General features: G+C 46.2%; 1 protein-coding gene across 1 annotated transcript in view; it reads left to right on the forward strand.

Annotated features, from left to right (window-relative positions):
* The window catches only part of LOC310855974 (SHC-transforming protein 1-like), a gene marked incomplete at its 5' end in the record, with an annotated part of 18,068 nt that extends 4,754 nt beyond the window's left edge, over positions 1 to 13,314 (forward strand). The window contains 6 exons of the mRNA XM_083761190.1: positions 2,644 to 2,770; positions 5,991 to 6,141; positions 7,640 to 7,697; positions 10,416 to 10,529; positions 10,942 to 11,216; positions 12,036 to 13,314. Of these exons, the coding sequence (XP_083617316.1) occupies positions 2,644 to 2,770; positions 5,991 to 6,141; positions 7,640 to 7,697; positions 10,416 to 10,529; positions 10,942 to 11,216; positions 12,036 to 12,164 (854 nt within the window). The 3' untranslated portion in view covers positions 12,165 to 13,314. The remainder of the gene's footprint in view (positions 1 to 2,643; positions 2,771 to 5,990; positions 6,142 to 7,639; positions 7,698 to 10,415; positions 10,530 to 10,941; positions 11,217 to 12,035) is intronic.
* Between the last annotated feature and the right edge of the window lie 791 nt (positions 13,315 to 14,105).

Raw genomic sequence — 14,105 nt, forward strand, 5'->3', positions numbered from 1 at the left:
AAGCTAAGAACCCAACAGTGGAATATCTACATAATGAAACTATGTGTATACGCTATAGAGCGTCGCAGTCCCGCCCCCTACCAGGGCCCAGGAAATTATTCTCCGTTCATTTTCCTCATAGACATTTCCAAAAGTATTTATTTAAAGACGTTTACACCGCGGGCAAAGCCAACTCTTGTCTTGACAAATCATGACAATAAACACAATTTTTTGGGCCGAACAAATAATTAGAAAGAAGAAAAAAAAAACATTTTTTTGTTGTTTTTCTTCTATTATTATTTGTTTGGTCCAAAATATTGTGTTTGTTGTCATGAGTTGTCACGACTCGAGTTGGCTTTGTCCGCGACCATTTGAAATGTCTATGGGGAAAATGCATTGGGAATCATTTCCTGGGCCTGGCCAAGGACTGTCTAAAGAGGACAAGAAGCGAAGACCGTACGGGCGACGCCATGTTGCTCACATGGTGCACCATGGAAGGAAAGAAACATGCGCAGTTGAGACCAAGGAAGCTGAAGGAAGTGTTGGCTGCATAAAGCCCATTGTGCATGTTTCTTTCCTTCCATGGAGCACCATGGAGCAACATGGCGGCGCCCGTACGGTCTTCGATTCCCGTCCTCTTTAGACAGTCCTTGGGCCTGGCCAAGGAAGCTCTTAGAAGGAAGTGAAGTGGTCACGTGACTGGGCTGTGCCATGACACTTTCATGGACACTTTCATGGGAGCCAAACTCACACAGGAAGTGCAATGAATACATGGCAGTGAATGGAGCCGGCTGGACCAGCTCATAACAAACATTATACATGAACGATTTCGAGCTTTGTCATATAATTGGTTCAGGAATATGAAAGAAGACATAAGTGATATCACACGTTTTTTCCGAGTGGTTGTTTTTCGACTTAATAACTATTTATTTTTATTGAGGTATTTATAGAAGAGCACATAGTAAGTTTTCTGCCTGGGCTGCTCTCTGCTCTTTGAAAAAATAAATCACATTAAGTAGTATGCACATAAAAAAATAAGACAGCCTAAAATAACGTGTTATATATATTATTTTATTTTCCAGAAGCGATCACTTTACAAAAGGTCTGTCATTCATAAATAATGTTTGTTCATGAGCTGGTCACTGAGCTCTCATTGGCTCCAGTGCATTCTGCCGAACTTCCGGGTGTAGTTTGGCTCCCGTGAAAGTGTCCATGAAAGTGTCATGGCGCAGCCCAGTCACGTGACCACTTCACTTCCTTCTAAGAGCTTCCTTGGGCCTGGCGTCGTCATGAAAGGGGGCGGGACTGCGATGCTCTATTGAGTGCCTACATAAAATGCTATCTAACATTGAAGCTAGCTTACAGTACATCCAAATGCATGCAGGTTGTTTGGCTATGGACACACGTTAGGACACTGAGTGTTTGAATAAAGCTACGAACGAATGGAGATTCCCACGAGCTATACCGTCCGTCCGTCCGTCCGTCCGTCCGTCCGGTAAACATCAGCATTCACAGACCATCACGACAGCGCTTGGCATGGAGCGAACGTGCACTGTGTCTGTCTGTCACAGCGTTTGGCATGGAGCGAACGTGCACTGTGTCTGTCTGTCACAGTGGATGGACCGAACGTGCACTGTGTCTGTCTGTCACAGTGGATGGACCGAACGTGCACTGTGTCTGTCTGTCACAGTGGATGGACCGAACGTGCACTGTGTCTGTCTGTCACAGTGGAAAAGCTGTTTCAGCTGTTCCGTCTTTAGACTTGGCAAATATTGATATGTAACGCGAGAGCACTTGGACCACCCCGGCGTCCTGGAAGGGAATCCGTTGCATTTTTCTGTCCACAAACGGTGGGAAATAGTGCTTTTACAAACTGCCTGATAGGCTATTCTATATATGCGCACAGGAGCCAATTGGGCCTCTTCCTAAGTTCCTTAGTTCACAGGTGTTACCAAAGACACTAATGAAAGCTCTGTTGGTGTAGCACAGTGGCTCTCAAACTTGTTTTAACCTCATTTAGACCTGAGGACGATTCTACAAAAATGTCTTCTGAAAAACCTATGTTTTTATGTCAGTGGTTCTCACAGGGTTAAAACCCTATGTTTCTATGTCAGTGGTGCTCAACCTTTTTCACATCAAGGACCCCCAGAATTATCTGTATTTGGCTGTACTGTACCCCCATCTGAAAATATGTTTTTTCCAGGGACCCCCCCCCCCCCCAGAAGCAAAGATTTAAAGATTTCAAAAAAGATTTGCAACACATTTTCAAGATTTAAAAAAAAATAGCAGATCTACAAGCTCGTAGCGTGGCGCTCTATGAGCTTGTAGATCTGTTTTTTTCCAATAGCTAAAGTATAACATAAATCTCAAAATACCAGAATGGGTTCATGTCAAGGACCGATCCATAACTCTTGGATCAGAGAGAGAGAGAGAGAGAGAGAGAGAGAGACAGAGAGACCAAACTAGCGATAGAATCCAGGTTTAGAAGCACATCTTCCGTAAACAAGAATAGTCTCACAAATGCCATAAAAGAGGTTTTGATGATGCCTCAAAGTTCTTCAGCTTGGTCGTCTGTTGTGTGGAACAGCAGCAACAATAGGTTTAGACTACTGATCATACCTAAAACATCATTGTCTTGTTTTTGCTCTATTTTCCGTGTGTCAGCGTGTCACATCCTGGAGTGTTCGGAGGGTTTGGCACAGGAGGTGATCAGCACCATCGGTCAGGCCTTCGAGCTCCGGTTCAAACAGTACCTGAAGAACCCGCCCAAACTGGTCACGCCCCATGACAGGTACACACGCACGCACACACACGCACACACACACACACACACATACAAGAACAACATCGCCCTGCACAAACACAACGGAACAGCATCAGTACTCAGGAAATATGACTCAACAACATTAAAGGAAAATGCGGCCTTATTTCAACATCACTTCACACTTCCATATAATTATGGGTTCTCATTTGATGGGTTTGATATGCATTAGGCCACAGACCCCCATTTGATACCATTTTGTTTAATCTCCGGGGACCCCCCTCCCGATCTACACTGTTAACTTCAGTGTTATAATTTCCAGTGCCTGAGTGGGTCCATTTGGTACCGTTCTGTCTACACTCTAAACACAGTCAAACAAAAGACTTGAAAGAGCCTCCAGCGAATGCCAGCCTAAGGCACGTCTGGGAAAAAAACATAAATTAGGCCTGACTGCCGCCCCGCCCCCGGCCCTGAGTTGATCAATCAAAGGCTTCGAGCCGCCGCGGCAGACAACATGTATTTGTGTTTATTGGGAACCGACTGGTGGCTTTATAAGATCAACCCGTCGATCGCGTTCCACCGGTTGGTTACTTACTTACTTACCCCTCCTGGTCGACACGCTCTTTGTCTCAGAGGCAGTTTTAGTTTTAGTCATAGTCTTTTTGCATAACATTCCATTTAGTTTAAGTCCTATTTTAGCCATCTGAAATGTTTATAATGTTTATGTTTATAAATCTACAGTTTATTTAGTTGACTGCAGGCTGTGATGCTGTTAAAATGCCTGATATATACTTAGCTGCGTGCCGGGAATAGCAAACAACAGAGTTACACCTGAGTGCAAACGAGCAAGCATGAGATGACTATATTTTGTATGTCTGTGGCAAAAATGGAATGTTTATATTAAAAAATGTCCACCCCAAGCCAACATGGTGATGTGACCCCTGGCCACCAGCCAACATCGATGTGGACATTTCAGAGTTGCAAGAAGAGCAACGGCTTCTATTTCAGCGCGTTAACTTTCCAGGAATGCTCGGTTCCTGGAATGCAGCTTTAAAGTGATCTCCCGCACAGAAAGAGTGTATCATTTAGTAGCGTTACTAATTTGGGTATATCGAAAGACGCTTGCATGCGCGCACACACACACACACACATACACTAAACCAGGGGTCTGCGACCTTTTTTAAATGAAGTGCCATGTTTTTATTTTCTAGATTGTCCGTGTGCCATATCAACATTAATTAATATGCACGCACACACACACATACACTAAACCAGGGGTCTGCGACCTTTTTTAAATGAAGTGCCATGTTTTTATTTTCTAGATTGTCAGTGTGCCATATCAACATTAATTAATTTTAATGACACCACGTGAATTTTGTTTTGCTTGTCCACAAGAGTTCAGTTTTAATGAATGCAGAATGCAGGATGTAATTTACACACAAATGTGAGGGATATTTATTTGACTGCATTTCTTTAACCCATTCTGAACGGGTACCCATTTTGGTGTCAGCATCATGTTATGCTTTAGCTATTGAAAAATAGCAGATCTACAAGCTCATATCGCGCCACCGAGTGGCGCGATACGAGCTTGTAGGTCTGCTATTTTTGAAAAATCTAAAAAAAAACGACTGACATTTTTAGAATCTGATCTCAGGTCAGAATGGGTTCATCAGACCAGTGTGTGTCCAGTGGAAACCTCATATGAATCTGATCTCAGGTCAGAATGGGTTAAAACCAAAAATACTCTCTCACACACTGGCCAGTGTGCCAGTGATCATCCTCCTTTGTGCCTAAGGTTGGCACTGGTGCCTAAGGTTGCCTTACCCTGCACTAAACACAAACAAGCTCCCAAACATTTGCCTATACTCTCACGTGCACAAGTGTACAGTATGTATGTCTATACGACATGCGTCCACATTTATGTATGTACATGTAATGCACTGATGTGCACACACAGGCACACACACACAAATGCACGCACACACACACACACACACACACAGGTTCCTGGAATTTAGATACATAGAAAAATAGATTGAGGCACAGCTGTTGCAGCATGGAGTTAGTTCTGGTTTCTGGGTCTAGATTTAGTTGATCTGAAACTCCAGTTCATCTCGGTTCACTTCTGGTTTTCTCAGAATAGCCACCGGCTGAGAGTGCTTCAAAGAGTGTGGCCAACGCTGTATACATAATGATAATATAATATAATATGATATATTAATAATATAATAATGTCATATATGATGAAATATGACATTTCTGTTTCTTGTGAGCTTGTAGATCGGCTATTTTCGGAGCAGGGACACCCATGTGTAACTAAGCATGAAATGACTTGTCTTCGTTCTACTGGATCTCTACTGGATCTCTTCTCCACACATTTTAGTCTATTTTTGCTTTATTTTTTTGATGAAAATTGTCAATATATTAAAGTCATAGTTTTAGTCATCGTCGCGTTGAGTTTTCATTTAGTGGTCAAATGTCTCTCTCTCTCTCTCTCTCTCTCTCTCTCTCTCTCTCTCTCTCTCTCAATTCAATTCAATTAACTTTATTGGCATGAATGTATAACTACAGTATTGCCAAAGCATACAATGCAGCAAAAAATAAAATAAAATAAAAATATAACCAAACAAAACAATATCAAACATACAAATAGAACATTAGCTTACACAATACAATATGCAAATTATCAAAATGTACAGTATTAACCCATTCTGTACGGGAACCCGTTTTGGTGTTTGCACCATGTTATGCTTTAACTATTGAAAAATAGCAGATCTACAAGCTCGTATCGCGCCACCGAGTGGCGCGATACGAGCTTGTAGGTCTGCTATTTTTGAAAAATCGAAGAACGACTGACATTTTTAGAATCTGATCTCAGGTCAGAATGGGTTCATCAGACCAGTGTGTGTCCAGTGGAAAACCTCGTATGAATCTGATCTCAGGTCAGAATGGGTTAAAGTGTCCGTGGTGTGTGTGTCAAGATAACGGTCACATTTAGTGTTGTTTTTTATTTGTCCCTCATTTTGTGACATGTAGTCACATCTGCATAAGGAGAAGAGACTGGAGCAGCACGGACATTTAGAGCCTTTTATTTAGGTGCTGAGTATACAAAGCGACTAACGTTTCGACCTTGCGGTCTTCATCAGAGTCATGTAGTCACATCTCTCTCTCTCTCTCTCTCTCTCTCCACTCCAGAATGGCTCTGTTTGACATGTAGTCTCTCTCTCTCTCTCTCTCCCTCTCCACTCAGAATGGCTCCGTTTGACGGCTCAGCGTGGGAGGAAGAGGAGGACGAAGGCGCCCCTCCCGCCGAGGTTCCGTACTACAACAACTTCCCCGGGAAGCAGCCTCCTCCCGGAGGCCTCGTCGACATGAGAGGAGCCCGGCCCGGAGCCACGCTGGTCTGTACCCCCCATGGGGATGATATATATCTGACCGTGTGTGTGTGTGTGTGTGTGTGTGTGTGTGTGTCGAGTCCTGAACGGGTCCAGGTTTGGACAACCTTAACCCGCCCCGCCTGTCTTTTTTTGGAGCTGTTGACTGAGCTGTTGACCCAGTCAACGGCTCCAACATGTTGACCCAGTCAACATGTTGACCCAGTCAACAGCTCATAATGGAGGGTGAGAACCTTCTCTGCATAGCAGTCTAGTTGTAAATGGTGCATTTATATACAGCGCCTTTATCCAAGGCGCTTTACATAGATTGTGCATTACATTCACCCGTTCACACACACACACACACATTCATACACCGATGGTGGCGGAAGCTAACCTGACGCTGCCAGATCCAAGAAGCTTGCTACACAAATCTGTTTCACAGCTTATTGGGATCTGGGATCGCGGAAGCAAATTCGATGACGGGGCTGTTCCTTTTTTTCAAGATACTTGGTAGATGATTGGATGGGACCGTCTGTCTATCACCGTGTGGGCGTGCAAACACAACCAATCATATTGACGTGTCTATATAGCTTCACATCCGGTTTCGCACATATCCCGCCCTTAGCTCACGCTGATTGGTTCGGTACGGAAAGGATTGGTGTTAGCTGAACTCCCTGAGAGATCCCAGATGGAAGCTGTGTTGGGGAACATGGTTACCCAATACCGCCCCCATCTGGCAGCGTCAGGTTAGGCGGAAGCCATGCAAGGCACCAACCAGCACATCAGGAGCAATTAGGGGTTCAGAGTCTTGCTCAAGGACACTTTGACACTAACTCTGGGGGAGCACAGGTTCGAACTGGCAACCTTGCGGTTACCATCCAGCCACTCTACCTCTGAGCCACCGCCGCCCGCCGTTGTACCATGGCTTTGCGTCGGTCCCTGTCACGACCCACCTGTCTCCCGTACGGGAGGTGAAATTTCACTCGTAATTTCACTGTACGAGCCATTTGTACTAATCTTTGAGACAAGCATGGCAGGATCAACCAGGTAGGCAGGTACAATCAGGTACAACCAGGTATAATCAGATCAGTAGACCCGCCCCGTGATCAGTGGTCGGGTTCATTCAGTGAAGAACTTGACATGAACAGTTGACGTAACTCACCAAAAACACGTTGAACAGAGCGTCCTGTTGAACCTTCAAATTAAAATCATCGTTGTATGAATGCATGTTCACCGACGCGTCCTGTTGAGTTCCATAAGTGACCGTTGTTTGGGCGGAAACGGTGCTAATCTTCACAATAAAATGTTACCCCACCCACGTTTACTTCAGTCCCCGACCCTGTGTACTTCTAAAAGTACCCCGTGGGTACCCGCCCGGCCCGTTGCAAGACTCTGGTGTGTGTATCAGTGTATGTATAATTTACGTCTATCTTTCTTTCTCTCTGTGTGCGTGTGTGTGTGTGTGTGTGTGCGTGTGCGTGTGCGTGTGCGTGTGCGTGTGCGTGTGTGCGTGTGCGTGCAGCCCTATGGACAGCCAGGACAGAATGACATTCACAAGCAGCCCCTCCCTCCAATACCAGGTCAGTTGTCTGTCATTTTCCCATCCAACAACCATATAATATGCACGTAATTACTATTAGCCCTTCGCTAAACCACCGCCCCAAAAAGCGATCGTCCAATGCCAATCCATATAGCATAGCAACTGTTGCTATGCAGGACAAGCTTTCGCCTCCTCATAGCTGTCAGTGTTATTTTTGCATTGCTGTGTTGTTGAACACATAGGCAGCTTAACGTCAGGAAAGTTACATGACTGACCCGCCCAGGTGATGGCAATAACACTAATGACCGTACAGTAGTCTTACTTTGCAACATGAAGACTCCTGTCGGGCGATCGTTAAAGTTGATGTTGGATACTGTTTCTCCCTTCATTTTCTCGTATTTCTAGTTTATTTAAACTAGTCCTTACCTGTTCTGAATATATGAACAGCAAATGATATTCAGTGTGGGTAATGCGATGTAATAGATGACATTACTGATAGGCAGGGAATAGTTTACAGATGATCTTGGGAAGTTGGGTTATAGGCACAAAAGTATAGGCTAATATGGATGGATGGATGGATAGATAATGTTGCTGGTGGCCAACCGATAACCCTAACGGTAACCCTAACCGATAACCCTAAGGGCTGCTGGTGAACCGAGCAAATGAAACAAAAGCCTACGGGGCACCCGCACTCTTGAGGAGGGGGGGGGGGGGGCAAGTGGACTGTAGGACATAATGTTATAGTTGTAGATTTTCCTATGCAAGTCAATGGGAAAAATGTATTCACTAATAGATGCTGTAGTACAATCATAAGTACACCATTGATGTGTGATGTATATTTGTTGGTAATATTCTGCATAGAAATAAAGCTATTGAATATTTTCACTTTCGGTGTTGCACTTTGTAGACGGTCCCTAACCGCTCAGCTGACCGTCTGCTGCCCATAGAGATGCATATAATCTACTGTATTAAAGTCGGAGGTTGGCTTTTGTGCTTTATCTAATCAGGATAAGAATGAGACGTTTTTTTGTGATTTAGGAATGTTTCGTTCCTGAGTACTCAAGTGGTGTCGACAGGGCAGCCAAACGTTAGTCATTGCATTTGTCTGTATGTATTTCATCATTGTATTTTACGGGATGTGTGTTTCCCTTCCGTCGAGTGGTGGCTTAAATTATTTATATGTTCTGATCCAACAGAGCCACCCCGATAGATAATCATTCCGTTGTGATCGTGGCCGTGTTGTTCAATGTTTCACATTAGGTGCAGGAAAGATGAGATCTGTAACTGCGCGACGCGCGTCGTCAGTGACCAGGCGTGTCACCCGCGTTTGGTTTGAAGTTATAATATGAAGTGACGTTCAAACATTGCATTGCAAAGTGGTTAAATAACCTTAGTAGGCTATGCGCCGTGTGTAACAGCTGCCTGTCTGCCACAATGGTGCCTGCGCTGTTTTTACCCGTGTGTGGTTTGAATCGTCAATCGCCTGTCTGTGCAAAGGGGGATCCCGGTCACTGTGAAGGCCGTAGTACTGTAAATATGACATGAATATGAATGTAGTAGTAGTAGTGGTTCAAGGTTGATGTGTGGACAGGCTAGCTGTTGCTGCTGTGCATGGTGAGATGTGTGCAAACGGTGTGGATGGCTGGCCTCTGTGCTGGTGGAGAAGTGTGACGATTATGACGTCACAGCAACTTTGCCCGTGGGATCGTGTGGTGATGTAAAAAACAATATCTGTACAGTAAATATGACAGTAGCGTCGGTAAAATGTAGCCTAGCCGGATTCTGGGAGCGTGCAGATTTTTTTTGGCATGGAGAGATGTGTGCTAATAGTGTGGCTCGGTCGGAGATAGACCACGGACAAATAAACGGGTTTTTATTCACTAATAAATTCATTATTAATCTTATTGAAAAAATGGCTCCGTTAAGACCTCCATATTATTATGGTCAATGCCTGTGTGAAAGGTGGGAGCGATTGGTGCAGGCAGTGAGGAGATACGGGTGGGGGAGTACTCAGCGAAGGGCTGTAATTGATATAGTGTGCACTTTTTCTCAAATCTTTTTATGCACACACACACACACACACACACACGAAAAAATTTAGACTTAGTTGAAAATCACTGCACTAGGCTGTTCTGATGCCACTGATATACAACAGACCTCTAGTGACCTCTAGTGTCGTCTAGTGTTACTGCTTCAATATACAACAGATACACAGAAACAAAATGCAAGAAAAAATGCAATGGTCTCGCACCTTCCTACCTACATGACTGCCTGCCTAAATATGTCCCAAACCGCCCGCTAAGGTCTTCCACTGCTGGCCTACTCGCTTTGCCTAAAAAAATGGCAACAAAAAAATACGGGGAAGCAGCTTTTTGCTTCTACGGGCCGTCGGCATGGAACAAGCTCCCTCTGTACCTTCGTCAGGCAGCCTCTGTAGACATTTTTAAAGCTCAGCTCAAGACCCACTTCTACAACATTGCTTTTAATTGATCTTTTAGTTGTTTTTATTTTAGTTTTTGTTATTCATGTCCTCACTGTATTGCATTACTGTCGTTGCCTTGCTTTTCTTTTATTCTCCATTGTTCTGTAAAGCACTTTGAGCTGCATTTCATGTCATGAAAGGTGCTATACAAATAAAGTTTTATTATTATTATTGAAATACCCCTCCCTTTATCTCACCACTCTCTCTTTCTTTCTTTCTTTCTTTCTTTCTCTTCACAGTAATGTCATGAATTAAGTTGTTTTTCTTTTCCCCCAGTGGGAGCCAAGGAAGGTGGGCGGGAACTCTTTGATGACCCATCATATGTCAACGTGGACAAACCCCGCCCCTCAGCAGCCAATGGGAACACTCACAGAGATGCTTTTGACATGAGTGAGTTTAGCGTGTCTTCTCCAGTCTTGTGCGGGCATGCCAACGACTCGGTGTGTCTTTCCCAATCACAGGCACATGTAACGGGTCGTACCAGGACATATTTATTGCTTAATGTCTTCTCAGAATGATAGCTATTAAATACAGCCTTTATGAAAGAAAAGTTTCAGCATATGTACCAGTAATGCTCAAGGATCACTCACTATCTTGGACTAGTGGAAGAAGTAATTTTATGTTTGGTCAAAGTTTATAATGCATCCAGTATCGCTAGTATTATTTTTACCGGTTCTTGTTGCCTCCGTCACCTGACACCTGTCCCCTTGTTCACCTGTCCCCTGGTTCACCTGTCCCCTGGTTCACCTGTCCCCTTGTTCACCTGTCCCCTCGTTCACCTGTCCCCTGGTTCCCTCTCCAGAGCCGTTCGACGACGCGCTGGGCGTCTCCGGTCCGGCCTCCTCCTCCTCGGGGCCGGGCGGTCTGGCCGTCTCAGCGGCGCCCCCTCTGGTGGAGCAGCTGCAGTGCGAGCTGTGGTTCCACGGCAGCCTGAGTCGGCGGCAGGCGGAGCGGCTGCTGACGCGAGACGGGGACTTCCTGGTGCGCGAGTCCGGGACCACGCCGGGACAGTACGTCCTCACGGGACAGCAGGGGGGACAGCCCAAACACCTGCTGCTGGTGGACCCCGAGGGAGTGGTGAGTGAGAGCACGCACGCACGCACACACACACACACACACACACACACACACACACTTTATAATTAAAACATTCATGTCCACATACTGTAAGGATGTAACAAATTAGTTAAGCCAAAGGTGCAATTTAAGATTACATTCACAACTGGCACTCGACGGGTGTCGCAGTGGTAAAGTACCTGCCCGTCACCACAGGCATGTACCTCCATTCTAGGACTTTTACTTGCACTTAAGTCAAAGTCTACAAAACCGCCTTGTGTGCTCAGATCAGCCAAAGCAGGGAGTCTTGTGTGCTCAGATCAGCCAAAGCAGGGAGTCTTGTGTGCTCAGATCAGCCAAAGCAGGGAGTCTTGTGTGCTCAGATCAGCCAAAGCAGGGAGTCTGGCAGAACATTCACTAAAAAAAGCCGGGACAACACTCCCAATCTTCTGCCGTAGTCTGGAAACTCACCTCTTCAGACTCCATCTTGGCCCGTAGCACTCGCACTAGCCTCGACGACCTTACAGGCGTATGCAAATGCTGAAACTTATGTAATTTAGATTTTATAAGTTGGCATTTTATTAGATTTATAATTTAGCAGTTATTAGCACATAGCAGTCTATAATGTATACTCATAGCCTCACTGTACTGATAATCTACTGTTAGGCAGATTTTAGGTTCTTCGCTTGTTTATTTATCTTGATGACTATTTCTATGTGTTTGAAGTATTTCCATACGTTGTTCTTGCTTTCTGTAAGTCGCTCTGGACCAAGAGCGTCTGCTAAATGCCTACATTGTGAATTGTAAGTAAAACCCCAACTGGTATTGTCTCCTCCTCAGGTTCGTACCAAAGACCACCGCTTCGAGAGCGTGAGTCACCTGATCTCCTACCACATGGACAACAGGCTGCCCATCGTCTCGGCCGGGAGCGAGGTGTGCTTGCAGCAGCCAGTGGAACGCAGGGCCTGAACATACCACACACACACACACACACACATATACACGCACGTACACGCGCAATCATACGTACATTATGCATATAACAATCATACATGTGTTCTGGCGGAAACCTTGTAGCAGACCTTTACTTTTCAGGAAATGGAGAAAAAAAGAAGAAGAAAAAATGGCCTGTGTTCCAATGTATCCAATGTAGTCACAAGCTCTTTTTGTTCAAAATGGACGGTATATAACCCACAGGCATACTTACCCACTTTCAGCGGTTAAGGGGTGGGGTGGAGTATCCGTTCATGGAAGCTAGGGCCAACGATGTTTTTTTATCGGGGCAGGGTGTGTGTATCGGGAGGTGTTATTATGCGAGGCTCTGTTGGAAATAATGGGTGTAAATTTTACGTAGGAAATCTTCCCCCCCCTGATATCCACCTCAAAGATGTTGAGAACGTTTTTACAAAAATGTTTCAAAAATAGCAGAAATATACCTGGTCTACAACAAGATCACAGCTTGTAGGTTGGCTGTTTTGGGGCGCGTGTTGCTACTTTTTGCCGTGACATTCTTGTACTACAAAGTAAGGCGTTATATTTATACGAAAAAACAAAAGTAAATTCAAATAACATACGAGGTTTCCGCCCGACAACGATATGCAACGATAATTATGCACATAACAATCATACATGCATATATGCAAGCGTTGCACAGACACAGACACTCTCATGTCACAGACCCATTGATATGCAATCAATGCAACTCACACTCCCAATGCAACGCTCCCAAATACACAGTGATGCAAAAACATGCAAGCTCGCACGTCACACACACACTCCCCTTTATATGCTCTGTACAACACACAGCAACAACACTACTCACACACGACACAGCAACGACAGCCAAAAACCAGAATCTAAAGACTCCTACCAGTTCCTCTGCCAAATCACCTGTGCGCCGCTGTGGCCACAAAGCCCCAGCGTTTCCTGGAAGCCAAACTTTGACCTCCCCGTCCCTCCCAGCCAATCGCGGCGCACCATTTTTCGCCCCGCCCCGGACGTGTGCTTTTCTCCTTCTATTGACTGCGGTGGTTCTCAAAACCGTTTGAACTTCAAGGACCTCTCCCCAGATTGATATGCATGTTGACCACGGACCCCCCTCTCGACTCAGAGAGTGTATGAATGGAACCAAATGGTTACGGGTCCATTTGGTTCCATTCATACACTCTCTCTGTGTTACCGATCTGTAACGGTCCCATTTGGATTCCTAAATATCAATCACATAGCTGTGGTCCCCGCCCCTCAAGGACCCCCCCTGTGGGGGTCCCCTTATGGACCCACCCCTCAAGGACCCCCCCTGTGGGGGTCCCCTTATGGACCCACCCCTCAAGGACCCCCCCTGTGGGGGTCCCCTTATGGACCCACCCCTCAAGGACCCCTGTGGGGGGGGGGCCCTTATGGACCCACCCCTCAAGGACCCCTGTGGGGGTCCCCTTATGGACCCACCCCTCAAGGACCCCTGTGGGGGGGGGGCCCTTATGGACCCACCCCTCAAGGACCCCTGTGGGGGTCCCCTTATGGACCCACCCCTCAAGGACCCCTGTGGGGGGGGGCCCTTATGGACCCACCCCTCAAGGACCCCTGTGGGGGGGGGGCCCTTATGGACCCACCCCTCAAGGACCCCTGTGGGGGTCCCCTTATGGACCCACCCCTCAAGGACCCCTGTGGGGGGGGGGCCCTTATGGACCCACCCCTCAAGGACCCCTGTGGGGGTCCCCTTATGGACCCACCCCTCAAGGACCCCTGTGGGGGTCCCCTTATGGACCCACCCCTCAAGGACCCCTGTGGGGGGGGGCCCTTATGGACCCACCCCTCAAGGACCCCTGTGGGGGTCCCCTTATGGACCCACCCCTCAAGGACCCCTGTGGGGGGGGGCCCCTTATGGACCCACCCCTCAAGGACCCCTGTGGG

Source organism: Protomyctophum parallelum, assembly GCF_964188405.1.
Source record: "Protomyctophum parallelum genome assembly, chromosome: 3".
Classification (NCBI taxonomy): domain Eukaryota; kingdom Metazoa; phylum Chordata; class Actinopteri; order Myctophiformes; family Myctophidae; genus Protomyctophum; species Protomyctophum parallelum.